This window comes from Triturus cristatus, chromosome 4_1 (genome assembly GCF_964204655.1).
Source record: "Triturus cristatus chromosome 4_1, aTriCri1.1, whole genome shotgun sequence".
Lineage (NCBI taxonomy): Eukaryota > Metazoa > Chordata > Amphibia > Caudata > Salamandridae > Triturus > Triturus cristatus.
The window spans coordinates 1232308355-1232332358 of record NC_140585.1 but is presented as its reverse complement, the minus strand read 5'-3'; the positions used below and the strand labels follow the sequence as shown (position 1 = coordinate 1232332358).

Sequence of the window (24004 nt, the reverse complement as noted above, 5' to 3'; positions counted from 1 at the left end):
AGGAGGTAGCTAGACAGGAGCCCTGGTGGCAGGACGAACACATACTTGCCAACAGATCCGATTTAGATTCGAGACTTCTGATTTTTAAAGCCAAAAATGCCATTATTTTTGCTGTCTTCCGCCTAAAATTGCCAGTTTCAATCATAGTCAACTCAGGAAAAAAAATTCCTCCAGTTTTATTTTCACTATTTGTCTTGCCTCTTTCGAAATTTTGGCATGTATGCCGATATGTAAAAGGCAGGATGATTGTCCAACCTACGTGTGAATTGTGTAAGTGGCGAGAGGCCTAACAGAGTTTAGGGAGAAGCATATATCTATGAAACTAGCTGACTCTCCAACAAATGAACTAATAGAATGTTGCAATCCGGTCGAAAAACGACATCTCCCGGCGTGCCGCGCTTCAGCTCGCAGGCGCACAGATGCTGGCTTCAGACGGCAGCGTGGCAGGACACGGCGCGCCTGCGCAGAGCCCTTCTCTACACTGGCAGTGGCAGGTTATGTATGAAAGGTTCGTGTTGGCAGTACAGTAGTGAACACAGGCTTGACCGTACTCCTGGAACGCGGTGCAGCACCGAATACACCGAAGAGCCATGCAATTGTCCGCGTGCGTCCTCCGGAGGCTTGGCAGGGTGAGTCTGCGAAGCGCGTGCAACGAGAAGAAGCTAGGCACGTGCACTAAAGAGCGTCCTAGGTAGTGACGAAGGAGTCTGAGGTAAAGAGTAAGTAGTGATCGACGGTAAGTTGTGAAGTGGCCCCAACGTCATGCCTGAAAACTTTAGTCACCGCTGCTTTGCATGCTGTCATGTGCGAGTAAACGTAGAACGTTCTGAGCATCATTGCAAGTCTCTTACTGCACCTCGCAGGCGACCCAGAAACTATTTTGAGCCACTTGGGAGCTAGGGGGTGTCAACACGGTATGTGAGAGGGTGGTATGGGTCTTCTTAATACATTGAAGGGCAGTAGATGTGAGTAACGCATTTGTTGTCACTGTTAAACATAAGAATGCAATGTGCTGTCGAGGTGTTATCAGTGAGGTGGGACATGGATATATGCGGGAATGTAGGTGCTACAGAATGTTCTTAGTTAATGCCTCAGGGATTTAAGTTGGAGGTGTGTAGTGAGGGGCAGTGGAGAGTAATGGTATTTGCAGTGTGGTTTGTTGAAGGTTCTTGGACAAGTGGAGAGGTTATGGGGGTAGGGATGTATTCGGGTGTTGAGAGGGCATGGGGAAAGTGTCCTCAAGGGTGCGTAGCTCCTGTGGCTTCGAAGTCAGCTTAGCATGAATGGCGCAGCCTGACATCTTCTCACTTGAGTCACAGTTCATGCAGTCTAAGGACAGACTGGGGGCTGTTGTTCCCACGCAGACTATACCAAGCACATGCCCACCTGTGTCTAACTGGGACATAAATGGTCTTGGGCAGAGCAGAAACTTCCCACGTTCACAGGTTTCAGTTCAAGACACTTTGTTGCACTGTGTTTTGTAGTACTTCCGTGGTTGGTTCACGTTTAGGGCATTTGTATAAAGTTGTATGCTTTGAAGCGCATTGGGCCAACAACGTTATGCACAACTTTGCAGGGTTTTAACGTTTTTTGTGTGATTGCCAACTATTAAAAATTTGGGGGGTAAACCAGTGACACATGGTGCATTTTAAGGAACAGAAAAAAAACTTGCCCTTCACTAAGTGTGCATCTCGCTTCCCACCAACCTGCTTGCCTGGATGCAGGCTATTTTGCATTTCTGCCATGGGCTCTGCTTTGTACATTTGGTTTGGCCTGTACTGTACAAATGTACCATCCATTAAGTAAGCAGCTCGCCTTGGGCGCAGAGCCACTGTATTGGCACAAAAACTGACCATGCTGCTGTTTTGGGCCAGCCCTTTTTTGTGTTGTCTTGTTGCGGGTAGTGGATTGCAGACCTTGTGCTTTTTTGACGTAGATGTTCATAAAGTGTGTTATCCCACCTTTGCTAGCATATCACACGTGCCATTGCAAGCACGTGCTGTTGTATGCGGCGGAGTTCATGGCGTTAACTTCGGGGAAGTCAATCCTGGAGCTACCCCCAGTCTTCTGACCGGTCAGATTGCTGTTGAGGTACAAATCTTTGTCTGCGACCTGTCATGGCCACCTCAGCATGAACGGCGGATTCTGCTGGAAGAGCAGTGGGAGTTTGTCCCTCTTAAGGCCTGTTTCCTGAGTTTACTCGTAAATAAGTTGAGCGAGGTTAGCTCACGCCCCTTCACCGACCCTATACCCACTGAGGTGGCCTGTGGTAGACCTTCTCCTGCCTCTTTTGATCTTGCTCCTAGCCGCTCTTCCTGATTTCCCCTCTGTGAGCTGTCTGGCTGTCTCTGCTCTAGCCTGGGTGACCCCCCCCCCCCCCCCATGCTTTTACTTTCGCCAGCTTGGCTGCCACAGCTTGCTAAATGCCCTCCAGCTTGACCGATGCCCCTGCTTCCTGCTAGAAGCCTGCAGTCTGCTGCAGTGCCAGGCTGGAGGGGGCGGGGGCTCAGGATGCAGGAGCTTGCCACGCTCGACTGAACTTTATGGGGCTTCATCTGCAGCTTTCCCAACAGCTGCGACTGTAGAGGACACTGCAGCATCCGAGGAAAGACAGCAGAGAGGGCAGAACACCGAGAGATGGAGGGAGCAGGATGCGAGGAAAGGGCAGCAGAAAAGAAGAAATTGAAGGAAGAGTGTAAAATGGTGGTAGTAAAGGAGGAATTTCATGAGGGGCGAGATGAAAAACTGGCTAATATTTAAATACATGAGATACTGGTGAGAATGGATGATACACTAGGGCAATGAGGGGAGAAGTAATGGTCCACTGCAGAAAGGGGCAAAAAGGAATGAGAAAGTGAAGAAAGAGGCAGAGAAATATGATAAACTATGAAATGGAGTAGAATGAGAAAGGGGAGAATTATTCTGGGGTGGGATGAGATCAACGGCGAAAGAGAAGCAAAGAACGTAAATGAAATGGGAGAGTGAAGATGGGAGACAAAATATTAAACTGGAGTTTAAGAAGGGGGGGATGTGAAAGTATAAAGCTGTGGAGTGAACAAACTTGGGGCAATAGTAAGGGGAAACAAGCTGGTGGAGTGGTAAGGAATGTCAGCAATGAGAAAATAATCTTGTTGGATGGGAAAAGAATGAAAATGAAAGGCTCTGCACTGAGAACTAGCAGAAACAAGCAATAGGTTTCGCAACTACGAATTTTTGAGCTATTGGCATTGTAAATGGCAATACCTTTAAAAAAAAAATTAAAAGCCATTGTAATTTACAATACCAAAAGCAACACCTATTGCATTGCATAGCGCATGTCCGTTACTGACCATATCTCGTAAGTAGGGATGGTGCTGTGCAGGTGAGAGCTGCAGGGTAGAAATGCAAAATTTCAAAGACCACGAAAAATCTAGGATTTAACATAATTTAAATGTTCATCCGTAAAGCACTCAATAAGAAATGCAAGAAACATGTTAATGTTTAATTATGATATATTCACACTGGTTGAGTAGTTTCCAGTCCTAACAATGCCCTGGCCGCAGCATATATTCCATAAAACGTAATCACTGCATTTTTTTTTTTTAAAGAGCATGCAGCCCATGGAAGGCCACCTAAGCGTTATTTGCTACCAGTGGTCCATTCTTACTGGAACATTGTGAAGAGCAACTGCCCACCCCGCACTCCTGTTCACAAAATGTGCTCTCAAAACCTGCCGAACATTGTCACTCTAACTTCTAGCTAATGTAACTTAAGGTTTTCCACTTTTTTTTATTTTTTTTTTCTACTTCTGACAAACAGTATAACATTTAAATTGTTTTCTTCAACAAATGTTATTGTTTAGTGGAAAAAAACAGCTTGCTTTTCATGCCAACAAAATCTCATTAAAACGTAATACATAGACTGCATGATTGGCAAGGTGTAATATAGCTAATATATCCCACACAGCCAACGTGTGGTGAGGAATAGGTGTTTTTGTGCTCTTTTCAAATCACTCGCCTTTGGGCTTCGTATATATATAAATTTTAATTATGTCACCCGGCCCCTCTGGTGCACTTATTGGGTGTTACCTCAGTTGTCTCTTGTGCATGTTGTTTTAATCCTGGCTTAGTTTGTAGTTGCGAGTGACCTTTAGTTGCAATGTTACAGTATGAATGATATTATAAATGTCATAAATCAAGGGGGAATGGATCACTTGTAACTAGAAGTAGGGGTTCATATATCTTAATTTGAAACTTTGACACCTGGATAGGTGTTTATGAGAACCCTCAGTAGCGTATTTTAGAGTGGTATGGGCGGTTTATCTTGGTTCTCCGCCTTTAGAATACGCGCCAGCATTATCATTGGGTCTCTTGTTTGTCATGCTGCCTCCACCTGGAGGGTACCACTGCTTCTTAGTAGTGATCAGTAATTATGGTGCAAAAGTGATGATGGTGAGGTTAAAAATGTCACGCTCACACTGCCCTCTAGGAGTAAAATTTTATCTGGTGGGTGTGTGGGGAGACTTTTAAAAAAGTGATGGTGCTGTAGGTTAAATTATGTAACCAGAGCACTGTAAGTGTCCATATCAAAAGGTCGACATGTTTCTGCCCATCTAGTGCCCCAGGAGGGGGTCGTGGGGCATTCTTCAGGACCTATTTGTAGTGTGAGCTGGTAATGCCCAGTTCTAGAGGTTGAAATAAGGCTGTCTTCAACAATATGATAGATAGCAATGTCTCAAGATTATTGTTACCTGTAGAGAAATGAGTAAAGAAATAAAAAATATAAAGAGACAATCAATGATACAAGCACCATATTTAGTGTTGTGGTGGGCTTAGAAATTAGGTGAAGAGAATTAGTGGATAAGCAAAATGGCAATTCTTTGTGATACTGTAGAGCAATTTATACAATGGCAAATCTCTGATATAATCTGTAAGGAAGGTGCCAGGGAAATACATATCTATTAGTACGGTACGTGAATCATGGTGCCGGACACATGCTATTGATATGTTTCCCTTGGTCTGTAAACTATTTGAAATCGCGAAAGTCAAGTTGAGATCTGCGCTAACTTGTCAACATGAACAGTTCAATCAGACAAATCATTCTGTAATCCAAGCGATGTTTGCAATAAGTATACTTCATGAATGTTCAAACATTTAAACTCAATGCGAATCACAATGCAAAGCAGGAAATGGCGGATTACCTTAAGACGCGTCCGTATTGCGGCTTTGCCTTGCCAGCATTAGTGTCTTGCCTGTATTTGTAAAGAGCGGGGACGGGGAAGACAGGAAGGGGAGGTAGGAAGGGGGAAAGGGGAGACGAGGGTATGGGAGGTTACAGATACCGTTAGATTGTTGAGCTTGGAAGCGGCTTGTTGATCATCAGCGGGATCGTCCTTCCGTACCTCAAAGACTTCCGAAATGTTCGAAAGGAGTGTTCAATAAAAAGTAGTTGACAAATATTCTTATGGGTTGAAAGGTGTATAGCTACTAAGCATGGTTGGAATAAAACGGTCATTCTGACTCGCTCCTTTTCTTCCAGTTTAGATCGTACACACACACAGGCCACTTTGGCATTTGACGTATTTTACCCTCATAAAATATCAACTCTGTTTTATTCTAACCATGCTTAGTAACTATACACCTTTCAACCCATAAGAATATTTGTCAACTACTTTTTATTGAACACTCCTTTCGAACATTTCGGAAGTCTTTTGTCAGTTTTTCACACACAGAGTTAAAAACCGGCAAGACACGGGATCTCGTTCTCCACGAGTCCTGCTAGCCAGCGTCAGCACAAGTCGTGCTCTGCCCGCAAATGAGGTACGGAAGGACGATCCCGCTGATGATCAACAAGCCTGATGCTGGGAGCCTTTGACGTGCTCTCCAAAGAATGAAATAAAGTGCTTTTTAAAAGTTCTCCATCAGGAGAGTACTCCTCTAACGGGAGGGAGAGCCTGCGCCCTTCCTCCTAGAAACAGTCCCTCCTTTTCTAGAATGAATGCCCCTGGTTCGCGTTGGTGTTCACGATAGAGGGGCGCCATGAGGGGTGATGATGGGTAAGAACCAATGTACAGTGAGGCCATAGAGAACTGCGCGGGAAAGTGGCGCCGGGCTACAGTGCGATCCAATTAAAAACGGAGGCAATCCTCAGGCTTGTAACAAACAATGAGCCTGCATTAGGAATGCTGAGCAGCCCCAATCGGCGCTCTTTATCTTTGCCTTGGAAGAATCTCATTCTGTGAGCCTGGTTGTTGTCTTGCTTTGTGTCAGCGAGGCTTACCTCATCCTGTTGACTGCCTCTGTGAAGCGCCACACACTTTCAAGTCCTTCCAGAGCTCTCCTCTAAGAGCTCGCTTGCACCCTCCCTTCTGAGGAGAGACTGCCGGTCTTTTTATGCTCCGTGCCTGAGAGGGTGACAGCTGGAGGCAGACGCGCACACACCTCTGTGTACAGTTCACATGAAAAACACTCCACGCCCACAGCAGACTCGGACTAAACGAAAACACAGATGGCCCCCCTCAAGATAAGAAATTGCTTTGCGACAGCCGCAAAGCAGACCATCCTGTCCGGATGGGCGGACGAAAAGGGCAAAGGGCGGCAACAAAAAAAACTTTTTCAATGGTAGGCCACCGTTTAGCATAAACGGTGACACCAGCCAATGAAAAAGAGGGGCGGGGCTTCAAGTCCCCTTCAGAAATCTCCTCACACTATAGGTCTCGCTGCAATGCTAGGCGAGGACAAGGCATTGAGAAGATCAATCAGGAGAATGAGTGTTAGACCAATAATAAGTGGAGGTGCGGAAGAACCAGAATAGCTGAAACTTGGGGGGGGGGGGGGGGGGATATTAAACTGAATTGAAGGGGAAACTGTGATACATTAGGTTATCAGGGAATATGATCCGAGCTGGAAGAGAGAAGGACTTAACAAGTGAGGGGAATAGTGCTTGAAAGAAGATAAAGAGGGAATGCCTTTGGAGAAATAGGTTGTCTGAGTAACCAAACTGGGATAAGAAGGAACGAGAGGGGGGAAAAGAAGACTGGGCAGAAACTAAGCTACTGAAAAGAAGGGAAGACAAAAGACGACACATGTAATAGAATGACTGAGGTGACATGAAATAATCTAAATGATAGGAGGGGGAAAATGGGAAATCTGAAGAGGGAACAGAAACATAAAAAAAGAAAGAGGCTAGATCTAAAGGCAGGGTTAGGAGGTCGGTAAGAAAGAGTTGTTTAGAGAAATTGTTGAGATTGAAATAAACAATGAAGTAAGAAATGTGGAGGAGGGATGGTGGGAGCACAGTAGAGATGATTATGCAGTCAGTTAGTCAAAACTTTTATCTAGCAAATGCCATAAAAAGAACATTTTGTCAATTGACAACGAACGTAAAAACTGAAAATAGAGTATGAGTATGCCAACAAAGGGAATCTGAAAAATGTCTCTTTGCAGGACTCTGTGGGCACTCGTCATTTAGGGATAGAGATTGATGTTACAGGAGACCATTATTGGGCCCTGGAGCCGTGCACCTTGGACCCAATGATACTGCCTGTAGGAAAGTGGGTTTCTGTTGCAGTAACTCCCTCACTATTTGCCAGATTTCTGATGCACTTTAACTTTATGTGCCCTGGGTCCCTGCCAATCGGGTTCCCAGAGCCTCTCTGGCCACGTGTAAGTCCCTTGTAAACGGTACCCAGGGCACTGTGAACAGGGAAGGCCTCTAAGGGCTGCAGCACATATTGTGCCACCCTTAGAGGTCCTGTACCTTAACAAACAGTTATATGGTCTGGGAGTTTGTCATTATGAACTCTACAGCACCATAATGGCTTTACTGAATTCTGGGAAGTTTGGTAGCAAACTTCTCGGCATGATGAACCCACACTGATGCCTGTGTGGGATTTATTATGCAGTGCACTCAGGGGGCATCTTAGAGATGCCCTCCTCTGTTGGGTACCCTGACTGGTAAACACCAGCCTGCCACCATGAGACATGTTTCTGGACCCCTGGGGTGGGAGCCTTCGCTCTCTGAGCCCAGAAACAAAGCCTTTCCTGGGCAGAAGTGTTCACACCGCCCTCAGGTCAGGAAGAGCCATCTGTGGCAGGGGAGCTTCAAAGGCCTTGCCACCCTTGTAACGTGAACACCAGCCTCTCCTGCTTGCAGGAGCAGGCCCCCTTCCTGTCTCCCCTCCTTTTCAGCTGGAAGACAGGTGGGAAAAATTAGCACAACCCAGAAGGTGTGCACACCTCTGCCAACCCCACTGCTTAGGTGGGGGAGGCGAGGTGAAGCCCACTCTTAAGTGCCCGCCATCTTGCAGATGGCAGGCACTTTCCAATCGGGATTAGGGATTGTGCCCACTTCCCCATGTGGGGTGAGCACACTAAGGGTCGGGACTCGTAAAACTCCCCCTAAATAGAGTATTTAGGGGGGGCAGCCCTGAACCAAGAAGACAGATTGCCGCAACCTAAGAAGACGAAAGAAGATGCCCAGCAGAGGAGACTGCAGAGAACAACTGACTTGGCCCCAGCTCTACAGACCCGTCTGCAGTGTCCTGAGATCCTGCACCAAAAGTCACCTTGTCCTGCAGCCAGCGACTTCCATAACCCCTGGGAGAACTGACTGCCTTCCACAAAGACCGGATCTCCTGTGAACAGCAGCTCTGTTCAAAAGAAACAGCCAAGAAAGTCTCAGAGGCTGCTGAGGACAAAGAAACCAGACGCCTGGAACCACCACTGCACCCGACGCCTATGGGCCGAGTCAGAGTAGCCCTCCGGTCCCAGCTAGGTCCCCCAGCGCTCCAGAGTCTGGGTCCACCGTGGGTTGGCCCCTCCAGGACTCCCCAACATCTCCCGCAGACTCTGCATAGAGGACCCCCCCCCCCCCCCAACCGCGAGTGGCCCGGTAAGGTGAAATCAAACTTCAAGACACCACTGCATCTAGCCGCCCTGGAGAGGAGACCCAAGGTGCACCTATGCCCCGAGCCCTCCAACTCACCTGCCCAGATGTTGGTTCCTCCTAGAAGACTTCCTTGACCGAACCTGCAGCCAAAATCCCAAACTGGCAATCCCCATCGAAAACAGGGCGCCTGAAGCCAAAACAGCACCCTGCACCAGGCCACCCCTGTGCTGCTGTGGGTTCACCTTGTGTGCTAAATTGGATCTCGCTGTGCCCTGAGCTTAAGCCCAGGAGCTTTACTCTCACAACCTTGTGGCCTGCTCGTGAGCAGCCACCAACTGGAGACCCGCTATCCCCCATAGGATAACATTCGGCCCCAATACTCTGCACATGGCCGTCCTAGTGCCGCTGAGGGTGCTTTGACCGTGCATCCACGACCCTGGGGGAACCCTGGTTCTAACCTCAGAAACCCAACTCCCACAAACAAGTACTTACCTGTAAACTGATAACTTCATTAACTCCCATAGGATTGCATTGATTGCAAGCCCGGAGTTGGTTTGTATGAAACCTTGAAAAACTGCATATGCATAAAAAGTGAATTACTTACCTTTTGGTCTAGAAAATGTCTCCGTGTGATATCTAGGCATATCACACTGATTAGCAAAAGTAACTTAAAAATTAATCCAAGAAGTGACGTGCAGTATTCTATAAAGTAACTGGAAAGTAATTTTGAACTGTTGACTTAACTTTAACTCAACGAACTGCATTTGAACCTGCATTCAACTGTAATTCACTGCATAAATATTGCCTAGTATTATTTCACTTACGTGCACCAGGTCTGGCTTGGTTCTAAAAATAAAATAAAATTTTTTATACAAAAAAAAAATTGGTCTGAGTTCAGTCTTTGAGTATGTGACATCATTTCTTGCCTAAGTGTGTTTCATAAATGCTTAACGCTACCCCCTGATAAAGCCTTACTGCTCGCCCACACTCACACAAATGGCGACTAAGGTATTATCTACTTTTACCTTTGGGGTTCCACTGGACTCTGTGCACCTATACCTTACTTTGGTATAGTATATACAGAGCCAGCTTATTGCACTGTATCAGTTGCTAAGTGCTACTACTCGCTGTTCTCAGGGCGAAGGTAGCCCAAGGCTTGCCAGCTGTTAAGAGGTTGTGTTTATGGTAGGGGTGCACGAGCTTCTGGAAGTGATTTATTTGGGCAACTTGCATACATTTTCCTTTTTTTGCCGCTATTTATATTGCCTCCGAAGAGCATGTTTTTTTCTGACAGCTAAGTTTCACATGCATTTGTTGAAGAACTTGTAGATGTTTTTTTTCAGCATGCAAGGCAGTGCTGAAATTTAGGGGCGATCTAGCAAGATATTGGATCTTGCAGCTATTACTCAGCCGTATCCGGGACCGGTCCTCATCGGATCTTACTATGCTGTAAATGTTTACTGTGCTTCAACGCACCATACCTACATCAAGACACCTGCTGTGGTACTTGCATGGCTCAGAGAAAACTCTCCCAAATTTACTTTACATCTAGATCACGGACACTGAAAAGGAAATCGCCAGGTTTTTTTTCAACGAGAATGGGAGCAGTAATCTTTCCAGGGATCATAGCTAGAACCTAAAACCTTCAGGCTAAAGGGATGACCATCAGACAAAGCAGAAAAAGGCACATGGCATGTCACCTCACAAGTTACAGAGAGACAAACTAAGGTATGAAAATGTTTGCAGGTTTCAAGCTCTTTAAGCGGTGATGGTATTTGTATTCCATGTAAGGTGTAGTTGTCTCCGTAATTAAACTAATAATCAGTTATTCAGCATCTTGTGGCATTTATAAGTATCCACATGAAATCACTTTAACAACCTTAGAACTTTGCAGGTTTTCTCCTCAATCTGCCATTATTATAACGTTCTACACTGCAAGCTTCATGCACCTCTTTGATGTGGGGGCACATCTCACTGAACTACAGTAATGGGATTTCCCACTTACTATGCATGGAACTATAGGATCCCTGCCCTAAAGTATTAATCCACTGATCTAGAATATATAAAATATAAATCTGTAGCCTACATATTATTCTGTGAAAGAAAAACATTAACTATCTGCCTTACTTTATGATGCTTTTAACATGATTAGAAATTGCATGCCTGTCTCGCAAGGATTTGCATTAATCAGGGGTCGAAGTGCATTAAAAACCAGTATGGGAACTGTGATGCTGCATGCATCGGAAGTGGGGGGTAGGGTCAGAGGTGTGGCCTAAAAAAACAAAATATTCTGTACTTTTTTTGGCCTTTCACCTTAAGGTAGCTACATATAAAATTATGCTCCGCTTAAATGAAAAATACATGTAAAAGGTTGTTAATCAGTGGGAAAGGCACTATAGTACATTATGAAACCTCTATTAATGCAATGCAGTGGGCTGTGTGTAACCAGAGAGTCAATGAATTAAATCTTGATTGGTGCAGTGGAGAATAGTGACTTGTGTAGTGCTACAAGACCCCAACCTGTGACAGATAGCACTGTGAATATGTACGTCATTATTTTAAACTTTAATTACACACAGTATAAAGTAGATTGCTACTAAATGTGCAAAAAGGTTTAAGACAAAACGGTACTTCCAAAATATAGATTTTAGAAATACCCAGACTGTACGTAAAAAGTGTGTGTGTGTATATGTATATATCTGTCCCTTAAAAGTACATACTACACAGCTCAACTAGTAACTTACTTTTACTACTGCTCAAAAAGGATACATTTTATCACAAAGCTGCAAGTGATTTGATCAATTAAACTAGTACCAGCTCCGAAGCATCCTTCACATTGGCAGATAAACCAGCTGCGCACATTTGCATTTCTTTCAGGCAAGCAGACGGCCTACAAAGAAGACTTTTTTTTTTTCCCTACTATTTAGCTGCCGGCCCGGTGTCGCTTTCACAGCAGAAGAGACTCCTTGAATTCAAAGGAAGCATTTAAACTATCGGAATTAACCATCTCGGAACGGTCGTCCATTCACAAAAAGTAGAACTTTTTTCATAAATTAAGAGTATGGGCACATAGTGAGCATTCGATCCCGCCCACTTCGACCTCTGGCATTAACCCTCCATTAACTTGCCACTACTGTGCTGGCTGAACTCACTGAATAAAACTAGATCTCTGCAGCAGGACCCTTAACCCTAGTACTTTCAGTAGCTGAGTCCTGCTGGTATAAAGCATCCTCAAAGAAAAAACAAGCATTGCCGAGAGTTTGAGCTATTGGCATTGTAATTGACCATGCCAATGCCTTTTATGTGTTTTGAAAAGCTGCAAGCAGTGCGTAAACACCCACTTTGTACTTGTAGTCCTTGCTTACAAGAAGCAAGACTGGCAGTAAAGAGGCACAGTTACTTCCACCCTTGCTTCTCATAAACAACAAGTACAAAGTACATGTTAACGTACCGCTTGCAGGTTTTTTTAAAACGCATAAATAGTAGTCATTGTCATTTATAATGCCAATAGTTTGTGTAATGTGCTGTGTTTACATTTAAATAAATGCATTGGAAACAATAGCTTAGGACTTATGCAAACAAAGTCCAGTTTGTACAAACGGTTTTGCTGCTGTCTGTTCACTTCCATTGAGCAACCATACTTGGGAAGGCGAATGTGGAAAGTCACCAGTGTGACTGACAACATCAGGGCCTTAATACAACATTGGGGTGAGGACCCTCGGATTGCCACCACCTTTACAGTAACCAACTTCAAGAACACTTTACAGACATTAGGTCAAGTAGTGATCCTCTTGCGCCACCAGGGTCTGCTACTCATGCAAGCCAATGTGTATGTGGCAAATGTGGGTTTGGGGTATCTGTGAAGATACTTCTAATGAGTTTTGATGATGAAAATTAATGCAATGCGAGCAAGGTTATGTGCATGCTATAAAAAGTCATATTATGGGAATGTCGAAGGTAAACAAGAAAACTCATGTAGGTGGGTAGTGCAAGTGTCTTGAAGAGACAGTGCAAGCGCTGCCTAGGCGAGACCTAAAAAGTGTCAGACTAGTCCCAATTGGCTTTCAATCTGGCGTACTTGTATAGATGGGGCGGGGTTTGTCGGTCCGTCATACTTCCTCCAGTCCTAAAGCAAAAGCATGACGTTCGGTAATGTTATTCATCAAGAACTTTGTCGTAAACTGACCTAAAAATGCTATTTAGGGTGTAATCCCTGAATGTAGGCAGGGCCTCAGGAATTATGTAATTGCACGGCCACAGTGTTTTTAGCATAATTATGGATTTGCCACATAATCAATCACCTGCTGCATAATCTGCAGATTTAAAAAATGTTGCTAGTTCAAATGGTTCAAAAGTTACAAAAAACTTAGCGGCACTTGTTTCGCCACAGTGGAACGCCTTTTGCAAAGGAGGACAGGTCACCTTTCTGTTGCTTATTGTATTGTAATAGCATTTATATGGTGCTTACTACCCCTGAGAAGGTGTCGAAGTGCTTTTTCGGCGATTGCAATATTTGGGTGTTAAACCAGTACTAAAGAGATTCAACATATGCTCAGTGTTAGCAAGTGTAAACATGAGAAAATAATGTAATACTATCACAAAATATGTTGCACTGCTACATAACTTGCCTTTTCTTGCTGCATAATTTACTCAAACCAGCCTCCTAATTTGGCCCTCCCTTGCTGCATAGTTCCAGTGACCCTCGCTTGAGGGCATTGCTTAGTAGGCTATAGAGACCCTCATTCACCAAAGTGGCATGCTTCATGATTGGGTCTTGCTCCTCATTGGGTGGAGGGTGCAATATCCAGTGGCTTTTCGGAGCTCTTAGAAGAGATTTTTCTTATCCTAAATTCAACAGGTTAAGGTGGTCTGTTGAGCTTCCCCAGTTCGAGGCCCTGTCTTCTGTACAGAGGACTGATGGCTGAAGATTGGGTGGAAGTGGACAAAAGGAATTTTGAAAAATTGCCTATCGAAACTCACAGGGAGTGTTTTAATAACATTTGGGTTCCATGGCAAGTTAAAAAAACAAAGAATAACCTCTCTGGACTTCGTGACTCTTCTCGCACACATTCGGCCAGTTAAGACCTAGAAACATTTGTGAGGAGTTAAAACTAGTGGACATTGTGCACAACCCAGATTTTGGAATTCTCCCCAATCCCATATTTACGTCGAAATGAGTATTAAAACGAAGTGTGTGTCTTTTACCATGCTCAGTTTGCTCTAGGGGAAATTACTTAACCCCGGTTTGCAATTTTCCCGGTTAAATGACCCTTCTTTTTTTAGTTATTTAATCATGAAAGTGAAAATTTGCGTCAAAATCCGAGCTGCACTTATAATTCGGTTTTCTCCAAATTTTGCTCCCAGGTCTAAACGTATTATATTCAAGTGTGACATGGAGGCGGTGTTGCGGGTATCTCACAGCACAAGTATGCGTAGAACGGGGGTGTGTCCGTGAACAACGATTATCCAAACACATTGTAACCAAACATCCCGTGTGAAAGTGCCCTGTCAGTGCCTGGTCCTGTCTCTCAGAGCGATGATGCAACCTGCCTGACGTGTTGCCGTCATGCCTCGGATACGCCTCGCGCCTGGTTGGTTGGCTAACAGTAACAGTTGCCTTTTGTAAACCCTCGGTGCTGCTCGCCAAGGCAAGGTTTGCAGAGTCTCCCGCGACCTGTAGTAACCCTGGGATCGGAAAAAATATCCACATTCATCGATGTGCAACGTATAAACAGAAGTGCAAAAGGTTAGGGAGATTTCTGCTGGCACAGCTGTTTAACGGCACAGGTGTTTAAAGTCCAGACCGTTTGTTGTAAAGAGCCATAAATGGATTTCAGCCTCCCACGGGTGTGCTGCCGACCGGGAGACCAACAAGAGTTGACCACCTGCTCCAAATGCCCGCCTGCTCCGAGAACGGAAACGTAGATAGTGTTGCAAAACCAAAGAGGAGTCTAAGGCAAACCTAAAACGTTCGAGTGTGTTGTGAAAGAGAGTCTGAAAAGAAAAACCAGTTAATCTGAAAAAGGGGGAAAAAACAGTTATCTGAAACCAGGAGTGGAGCCTTAATATGGGCTACAGATTATCGCAGGACACTAATACCGTAGAAAGATTGAGGGGCGACCTATCGAATTAAGTTATGTATGGATCTTTTATATATAACTCCACATCTATGTACCTTAATCGTTAAGTTTAGAATGGTCTATATGCACTTACCTTTCAATTTTTTTTTTGTCCTTCCATGTTTTGACAACCATATTAGCATGCCGCGATATCATTGCACTCGGTATTCCACAGTGCAGCCCCGTAATCAGAGTTTTGGTGGGAGTACAAACAAAGTGGTCATCCTGTTTTAACACATGCACACAGAATTACTGTACCCCTTGTCTGTGGGAGGAATGTGTCTGACGGCGACATATGGCAGAGATCTACTGGGCTCTATTGCCAATAGTTATGGTATGGCCGAGGAGAGGGGACGATTTAAAGTGTTGCAGCTTAAAACCTGCTTGTCGTGTTGCCAAAATCTCGAGTTTTGTATTTTTAGACGAAATACGTGTGGCAGACTCTAAACCGCGCTTTTCACTCGGTTACATTTCACCTTGTGTACAAAGTAAAACAAGCATTTGCAATGCAATAGTGTCTTGAATTTGGGAAAGCTGGAGCTCTTGGTGTTGAAAATGACAATGCTTTTTACTTTTGTTTTTTTTTGTATGCAGTGGAGCGATGATATTTGCATAGCACTATTGCCATTCGTATGACCTTGCGACGCTGGAGAACCACAAAATGGGAAATAGGTTATGAAGGAGGGGAGATAAGAGTACTAAGCTGGCTGGAAAAAAAAAAGTAACCACATCCTGGAAATATCAAATACCCCTAGGGATTGTAAGATTAAGTAAAGCATGTGAAATGTAAGCAGGAACTGCATAGTTACGTTAACGCTTTTACACTTAGTATTGAGAAATTATTGAGTGTTTTTGCCTGAAAAGTTCAGAATACAACAACAGTGCTGGAAGGGACGTATTTCAATGTCCATTGCTTCTATCCTTACAAAACGTTAGCAGTATGGTTTAAAAAGACCACATCCCTGAACAGAGAGCCACTGTACACATCTTATAAAGTAAAATAAGGAAAACCGCTGATAAATCACTTGCCTTCTCCCAAAAAGAGCAGAAAACCTAACACACGAAATATCACCAATACAGTGTACATTAACAGCAGTGCCTTTACAATGGACACATTAAAATATTCACTGTGCATTCCAGAGCGCAGTGCTTATATACAGGCACACCAATATTCTCCACTGTGTTCACATAGGCAATAAAAGCAAACCTGCTCAAATACCAAAATGTCTGCTTTCAAGCTGATAGCAGTATCTTTGTTGCATCCTTAATTCAGTAAGTTAAAAACATACTCTTGCAGAATTGAAGAGAGATCTTCAAAAATATCTATTGTACCCTGCATTTCGTTGCCGGCTGTACCGAAACTGAGTAGTTTTAGGCAATGTTGGTGAAAATAAATGTGGCCTAATGATATTGGTTATTTGGAACATGTGTACACATGTTGTGGTACTGATTAGACCCTGGTTTTACGCTTACTACCCTTTTAACAAGCATTGGCATAGCCAATAGGTCTCGCCTTTGGGATCTTATAAAGGTTTAGTTATCCAGCACAATATCCTTGGTGCAACAACTTTAAGTGTTGCATGGCTAAACACTTATAAGGTCCCAAAGGCGAGACCTATTGGCTTTGTCAATGCTTGTTGCGTGGATGTGCACATTGTGCGAGAGTGGGATGCTGTCACTCAGACAGGAAAGGCAGTGGCTGAAGTGGTTCTAAACTGTGCCCCATACTATGTGCTGTGGTGGGGGCAGCAAAATGTGAATGACACTAAAGCAGACCAATGGATGAAGAGGGCTGGCTGTTTGAGAAAGGGGGCAGTAAGGAGGAAGGCAGGGGCGAGGGCATATGGTGACTTGAATCAGGCAATAACATTAGATGATTGCAGGCAGATATGGAGGGCCAGGTTTGGGTAAGGAGAGGTTTCTGGTAGGAGGCGGGATACAGTAAGTAGGGGAACATGTACAGGAGGGAGACGAGTGGATAGGACACTGAATTGTGTGCAACAGGTAGGGTGGAAGACTTGAAAATGGGGCCTAGGACTGAAGATAAGTATATGGGGGTGCGTGTATAGGACACTTTTTGGGCAATGAGGGAGTTAATCTGGAGAATTTGAAGTAGGAAGTATTCAGCGGTTTTTTCATATGAGTTGCTTGTCAACAGCTTATCCTGTAACAAGTTGCTGCTAAAGTCTTGAGTTACTTTTCTGAAATGCCCTTCCTCATCCCTGGTTTGGCTGCTGATGAAACTCTCATGAAGTCCCTTGGAGTTCTTGATCTGGGTTTCAAGAATGTTAAGGCTGATTGGGTGCTGTTGTTGGCTGCCTTGCAGGTGATGCAGCTGGTGTGGAACCATAATGCAGGTAGGCAAACCTAAAGTTTGAAGATCTGAGGATTGGACTTAATCTCTTCAGACATCCGAAGGCCTTTGGCCTGTTGTGTTACAGCATGGATATTGCTTCTCAGGGGCGTCAGATAGGCTATGAGATTCCATTTAGCACTGATGTTTGTAAATTTATCTCACTGTATAGAGAGAGGCAATTTTAGTTGTGTACTCTTAGTGTCGCTGGAAGTGCTAATTGGAATCAAAGTAGGTGCAAAGGGACTTGGTTGCTGATGGCAGTTGTGGGAGGCAGCCACCCATATTCATCTTGTCTGTCTGAGTCTACATCTGACTCTGTTGTTCGAGGTAGGTTTTGGACATCCATAGTTGGTGAACCAGGTGGTGTTGTGGCTAATCATGACTTTAGGTAGAGCTGGTTATCCTCTTCATATTGATGGGTGTTTGTCTTTGTCCAGTCACTAGGCCGCATGGTTTTATAGCTATGCATTTAAAATCAATAAGCAGAAGATAGATCCTTAAGGGTCACCAGAGCTTGCTGGGATAGACTCAAACTCTGGGCCTGTTTTTTTTTCCTTCAGGTATGACATGACCCTCTGAAGAATTAGCTTTGGGAAGCAACAGTGACGCTAGATGTGTCAAGCAGAACTTGATGGTTTATGATGTTTGAGGGTTACAGAGATGCAGTGAAGATGAGGGCTGCCATTCTCTGTGACATATCTACTTAATCAACCACTTCGATGGTCGCAAGTAGCCCTTCAGGATTGCTTTCAATTAGGAACTTGGAGTAGAACTGGCTTCGCACAGCCCTATTGACGTTCCCAGGAGGGGTAAATGTTTAAGTGGGTGATGTACTCAAAGCTGTTAGGGTCCACATTTGTTTTTAGGAGCTGCGACAGCATCTGTTGAGTCTTGAAAGTATTTGAGATGATAAGGCACCTTGCAGAAGGTGTGTTGACGATATATGGCAAAGGTGTAATTGTTTTTCTCCCCATGTCCCTGATGATGGGTGATTAATGATATTGCTTTTGTATGATGCAGCATTCCAGGAATTGATACATACTCTCCGTACCATGGACTTTTTAGGACTGGCCCTCTCTTCTAGTCTATCTCTAACCGACTTTAGTAATACTTTCCACACTATGCAATCTTGAGAACCCGATTGCTCCGGGGGACCAGTCATGATATACAACTGGCGCACAGCCAGTATAGGATAGTTAGAGAAAGTCCTGTCTATATAGAATGTAATTGATCAGTATGCATTGTTTGCCATATGAACTAGGATTAATACATATTTTTCGTACTATGTATTCTTGTGAACCGGATTACTCTGGTGGTCTATACCAGACAAGCAGCTTGTACACAACAAATGTATGGCACGTAGAGGTTGTTCAATTTTTTTTATTACACTGCATTTGAACAAATATATACTATTGATTGTATGTACTTGATGTAATCACCATTGAGTGCATATATGCATTTTTAGGTAAATTACTCGTACCACTTTATATATGTAAGCATGTATATCCACACAAATCAATTTTTGTTTATACAAAACAATTTTTACTCCATGGTCATTTTGCAGCGTTGTGTGTGTGGTTTTTTTTTTTTTTTTTTTTTTTTTTTTTTTATATATATATTTTTTTTAAAAAACGTTAAGTCCCCCCGATGGCAGAAGTGCTCCACTACCATAGAACCTGCGTCAGACTAGATTCATATACAAGCACAGCTCACATTGGTTAAGATGGCCACCACAATCTACCACTGCCCAACCTCCGTGACTACATCCGTTCTCTATTTTGGCCCCTCCTCCTAGCCTCTAGCAGTTCACATTTGACGTAGGATTTTCCGACAGAGACCGCTGTTCTGCTCTCTGGTGTTGAGCCCGGCCACTAGCTCAGGAGACTTAACCTCACACACGTAAGTCTATAAACCACCCCTCCCAGCCTAGTCACCCGTTTTCCGTTCATTTCTTTTTGTAATCTTGATGTTTTACATTTTTAGGGATCCCCACGCGAACATGGAGCCACAGGACAGACAGCCCACATGAAACACCATGTTGTAGCAGTAAAGTAAGTGCTCCATGGTAAAGGACAGCTCCTGCTGATACAGGTCCCCCCCCCCCCCGCCCCCCCACCCTGCTCGCTTCAAGTATTTTGTAAGATAGTAATTTCACACAGGGGCAGTTTACATGCCCCTGACAATTGGAACCACTACCAGCGATCTGCCACCCAGCTGTACAGCGATGAGCTGACTCGCGATAAGGTTTCAGGTGCGGTATATTCCAAATACACCCCCCCCATACAGTTTTTTCTTTTTTCTACAGCCCACCAGCCTACTTATAATTAAGAAGAGGCCCTAGCGTTGGTTGGGACTGGGATCCCTGCTGGTTTCCAAACCTACTAACTCTGGTTTCCTTCTAATTTTATAGGGCGTGGTCTGTCGGGGTTCGGTACCCCTTCGGAGTTTCTGTGCTATTCAGTCCCCGCTCTGGATCCCGTCTAAATTACGGGACACTCAGGACCTGCTCCCTCCTAGGACTGAATGCTCCATCCTACGAACATAGCATTCCATCTATCATGTGGGACTCATAGTAAGTTCTATGCCGGTCATCACAGACGCACGACCCACCATCCACTAGCCTTTGGCAGGGCTTTCAAACTCCCACACCGTTACATGATTTTCTAGCACCCATGCATGCGGCAGTTACAGGCACTGCTTTTTGTAGATGCACTTGGTATGTCCGGCCACTGGGCAGCAAGTAATAACAGACCCAAAGTTGCTGCCGACCATTGTAGGCTAGCATTAACAAATTGTATTCTTTAAAAAAAAATTCTCCTAACCTTTTTTCTCTTGTTACACCATTTCTGGTTCTGGTCGTCAAATTTGTGTAACGGTGTTCACCTCTGCCAATGCATCAATGGTGTGTTGCACCTGACTTAATGTATATATGTATTCATATGATCCCTTAAGGCACTTTGTCTTTCTTCTGTCCTGAAGAGGGCGCAGTTTCTAGGCCGAAACGCATTGACACGTCTAATGGAGGAGTCTCTATAATTTTTATTTACTTTCAAAGACCTTTTTGACACGCATTCAAGAAAAGAGGGCAAATTTTCAGCTCATGCGTATATAATCCAAAGACTTGTCTCCATCATGGACTGTGTAAAAAAGCAAACACAGCCATATTTGATAAGAACAACAGGAAGAACGAAGAAAATACCTTCATAGTGGGTACGATTAGGGCCCAATTTACGATTTTGGTTGGAAAGCCTCCAACCGCGGTCTGAGGCTTTCCGACCGACTCTATTGGTTTGTGGTCCGACTGACCGATTATGATGTTGACGGTTGGAATGTAAACTGGCCGGTCATTCCTACTTGGTTCCCGACCGGCTCTCGGAGTCTTCCAGCTGGTCGAAACCGCACCGCAATCCCCTATGGACTGCGTTTCCGCCATCTGGATTACGATGTCTGTTTCCTCAGCCTTTCTGTGCCGTCCTTTCTGACATGGAAAGGCTGTCGGACAGTGAATTTAAGGGCCCCTAGCAGGGCCTCCTTGCTTCGGTGGTGTACAGTTGGTGTTCGAGGGGGTATGTAAAACCATGCACTGTGTGTCAGGCACCATGGGGTGCCTGCCACAGGGTGCAAGGTTTTACACACGCGCACCATTTCTCTATAGGAGCCTGTGTTACGAACGGTTTACGGCCATGACACAAGCTCTCATAGAGAACAGTGGGAATCCGACCGAACAGTGTTCGGTCGCATCGTAATCAGGCGGTTGGAACCGCTGACCTCAGGTCTGTCAGTCCCGAATCCGAGACGGGGTCAGTCGAAGGCTACTCCGACCGACATCGTAATAAGCCTCTTAGTATTGAACTTTTGATATACGAGTTGAATATATATAGCTTTGTGTATTTATTGTCCCTTATGCACATTGTCTAATTTGGTTATTTTGTGCATGGTTTATGTACTTTGCTACTTTTTAGGAACCCAGGTATCTACTCCAGGCGTGTACGGTTATAAGCTTTTCTAAAATGTTGAAAAAGATTTGCAGAATTTGTTTCCGCATTACACCACTTTTCATTGATATCCAGGGTTGGGTCGGTTCGACAGATCTTCTGCGAAAAGCGCAAGGAGTGTAAACCGTTTGGGTAGTCACATTGTTTTCTTGTCACTTGGATGTTAAGTGTGGGTGTACTAGCAATGTGCTTGTGGATATTGTCTGCCTTGCTCGTGAAGTTGTTGCTGCACTGTGCACATCTTCCTGGAGTGGGGGTGTGTGTGGATGCTGTTGTGGGGTTCACAAAATGCTTGATGGCTTTGAAGAGTGTCTTGCTTTAGTTAAATACCTTTCAATTGATTGTGTTGCAGTAGGTAGCCCCAGCAATGATAAGCTACTGTGGGTGGCATGGAGTTATTTTAGGGGTCTGCAATTGTCTGGCATCTGCGTGCATATTTATTTCTTTTCCAATTGTCTGATTAGCCTATTTGCTATTGATGAGCACCCATTGGTTTGACCTTTTGTGGGGTGAAGTTTCTGTTGCCATTGATATGGTGCTGTTGAGGTCCCATAGGATGGTTTGGACATTGGTGCTCAGGTCAGATGAGGCAACCAGTCAGCAGGGTCTTCTGGATGTCTTTGTTCATAATATTGTCAAATGTTGGTGGTCAAGTGGTCAAGTGTTGCTTATGTATGGGTCTAGTCTGTGGTGATGGTGTCATGGTCTGTCCAGTCAACATATTGTGGGTGGGGTGGCTGGTGATGCTGGTAATGGATGCAGACAGTGCCCATTGTTGATACGGTCAGCCATGAGATCTTGGCTGACCGCATGCATAGTCTGGGGATAGAGGATACAGCCTTAGATCTCCTCCAATCCTTCCTGGCTATCGGACAACATATTGCGACGATGGGCAAGTTTACGTCCAGGTCTTTCTCCCTGCCCTGTGGAGTTCCCCAGGGATCAGCACTGAATCCAACACTATTCAACCTTTATGTTGCGCCACTCGCGACAATTCTCAAAAATGTTGTTTTTCTCCTGGCATCTTACTCTCAATGACACCCAAATTGAGGTGTCACTGGCAAAGCCTGAAAACAATTCTGACCTCGCACTCAGAACATGCATGAGCAATGTGAGCAAGTGGATGGACCACAACTGCCTTAAATTAAATGCAGCTAAAACTGAGGTCATCCTCTTTGGTAATAACCCCTCATTCTGGACACCGGATTGGTGGCCACCTGAATTAGACTCACCTCCTGAACCCTCAAATGAAGTTAAAAAATCTAGGCGTCCTGGTAGATAAAGAACAGAAGTTCAAGGACCAAGTAACTAAAATTACCTCCGTCTCATTTTGTTCCTTAAGGCTTATAAAAAGATTGAAAAATTCTTGTCTCCTGATCTACTGAGAACTGCTATCATTGCATTGGTACTTACAAAGATCGACTATTGCAATAGTCTCTATCTTACTCTTGCAGCGGGTCTCGTGAAGAGGCTTCAGACTTTGCAAAATGCTGCTGCCTGTTTCCTTTTTAAAATTCCTAAACCTGAATCGGCTAGAGGAGCCATCAGGAAACTACACTGGTTGCCAGTGAGACAGTAATGTAGGTTTAAGGCTCTCTGTCTGGCCTATAAATCATTGCATGGATTGGGGCCAGCCCACTTCAGGCAGAAACTCAAATGGTACGATGTCCCAGCAAGGACGCTTTGCTCAAGCACTACCATGAACCGGACTATCCCCTTATTTAGGAGGACCAACTGGGGTGGGAATTGCTTTTTCAGGGCCACAGCTGTGCTCTGGAACAGCCTTCCACCGACATTAAAAGCTGCTCTCGCTTTACTTACTTTCAGAAAGGCCTTAAAGACCTGGCTTTTCCCGCAGGTTTGGAAAGCATTTGGTCATTGGCCTGACTCGCTTCTGACATCTGCTGTAACAATCCTCTTTTTTTTTTTATTGTGCCCAGATGCCCATGGGCATAAGTTGCGCTTCATAAATTCTATTTATTCATTCATTGTTGTTCCCTTTGCAGTGAATTGGCTTTGTGAAATCAGTGGTCATGCAGAAGGTGGATGAAATTGCTTAGTCGTTTTGTGGACACTGATTTTCATATTAGGGCTTTGAAGCATTGAGCTATTCAGAAGATTAAATTCTCGAAGGCACTGTGTATTTCGTGGTGTGTGGGTTTGCATGGCTATGGTGATTGGTGGTTGATTGAAACATCCACTGAAGTTCATTTAACCCGGTTTGTGGTGCATGCTTTCTTGTGGGACCATAACATTGTCGAGGTGTGTGGAAGTTCGGTGAGCAGGTTTGAAGATAATGAAGATGATCTAAATAGTGGTGGGAATGAGGTCTTTTATGTCAGCTGAGTGCCAGATTGTTGAGTGAGCCTTGATGAGCATTAGTTGATGGACATGCTCAGTGTGTTTGCAATTGGTGGTGATTTGTGGGATGTTGGTGACGATTTAAAAGGTATTTGCGCAGATGTATTTGAAATGGGTGCCCACAGGGCTTTTGAGGAGGAGATTTGTCTGAATAATGTTTTGTTTTTAATATAACGGGTGTAGTATGTAAAAAAACAAAATTAAAAAAAAGTTCGTCTTTTATGATGCCGGGCAGAGAATTACCAATTATGTAAAGCTCTGATAATAGCTGCTTTTGATTATGCCAGGATTTATGTAATGCCAGG

General features: G+C 44.4%; 1 protein-coding gene across 1 annotated transcript in view; it reads left to right on the top strand.

The window, feature by feature from the left end:
- Positions 1–437: 437 nt before the first annotated feature.
- The window catches only part of SHMT2 (serine hydroxymethyltransferase 2), a 135394-nt gene continuing 111827 nt past the window's right edge, over positions 438–24004 (top strand). Inside the window, exon 1 of the mRNA XM_085654633.1 lies at positions 438–629. Within this exon, the coding sequence (XP_085510759.1) occupies positions 591–629 (39 nt within the window). The 5' untranslated portion in view covers positions 438–590. The remainder of the gene's footprint in view (positions 630–24004) is intronic.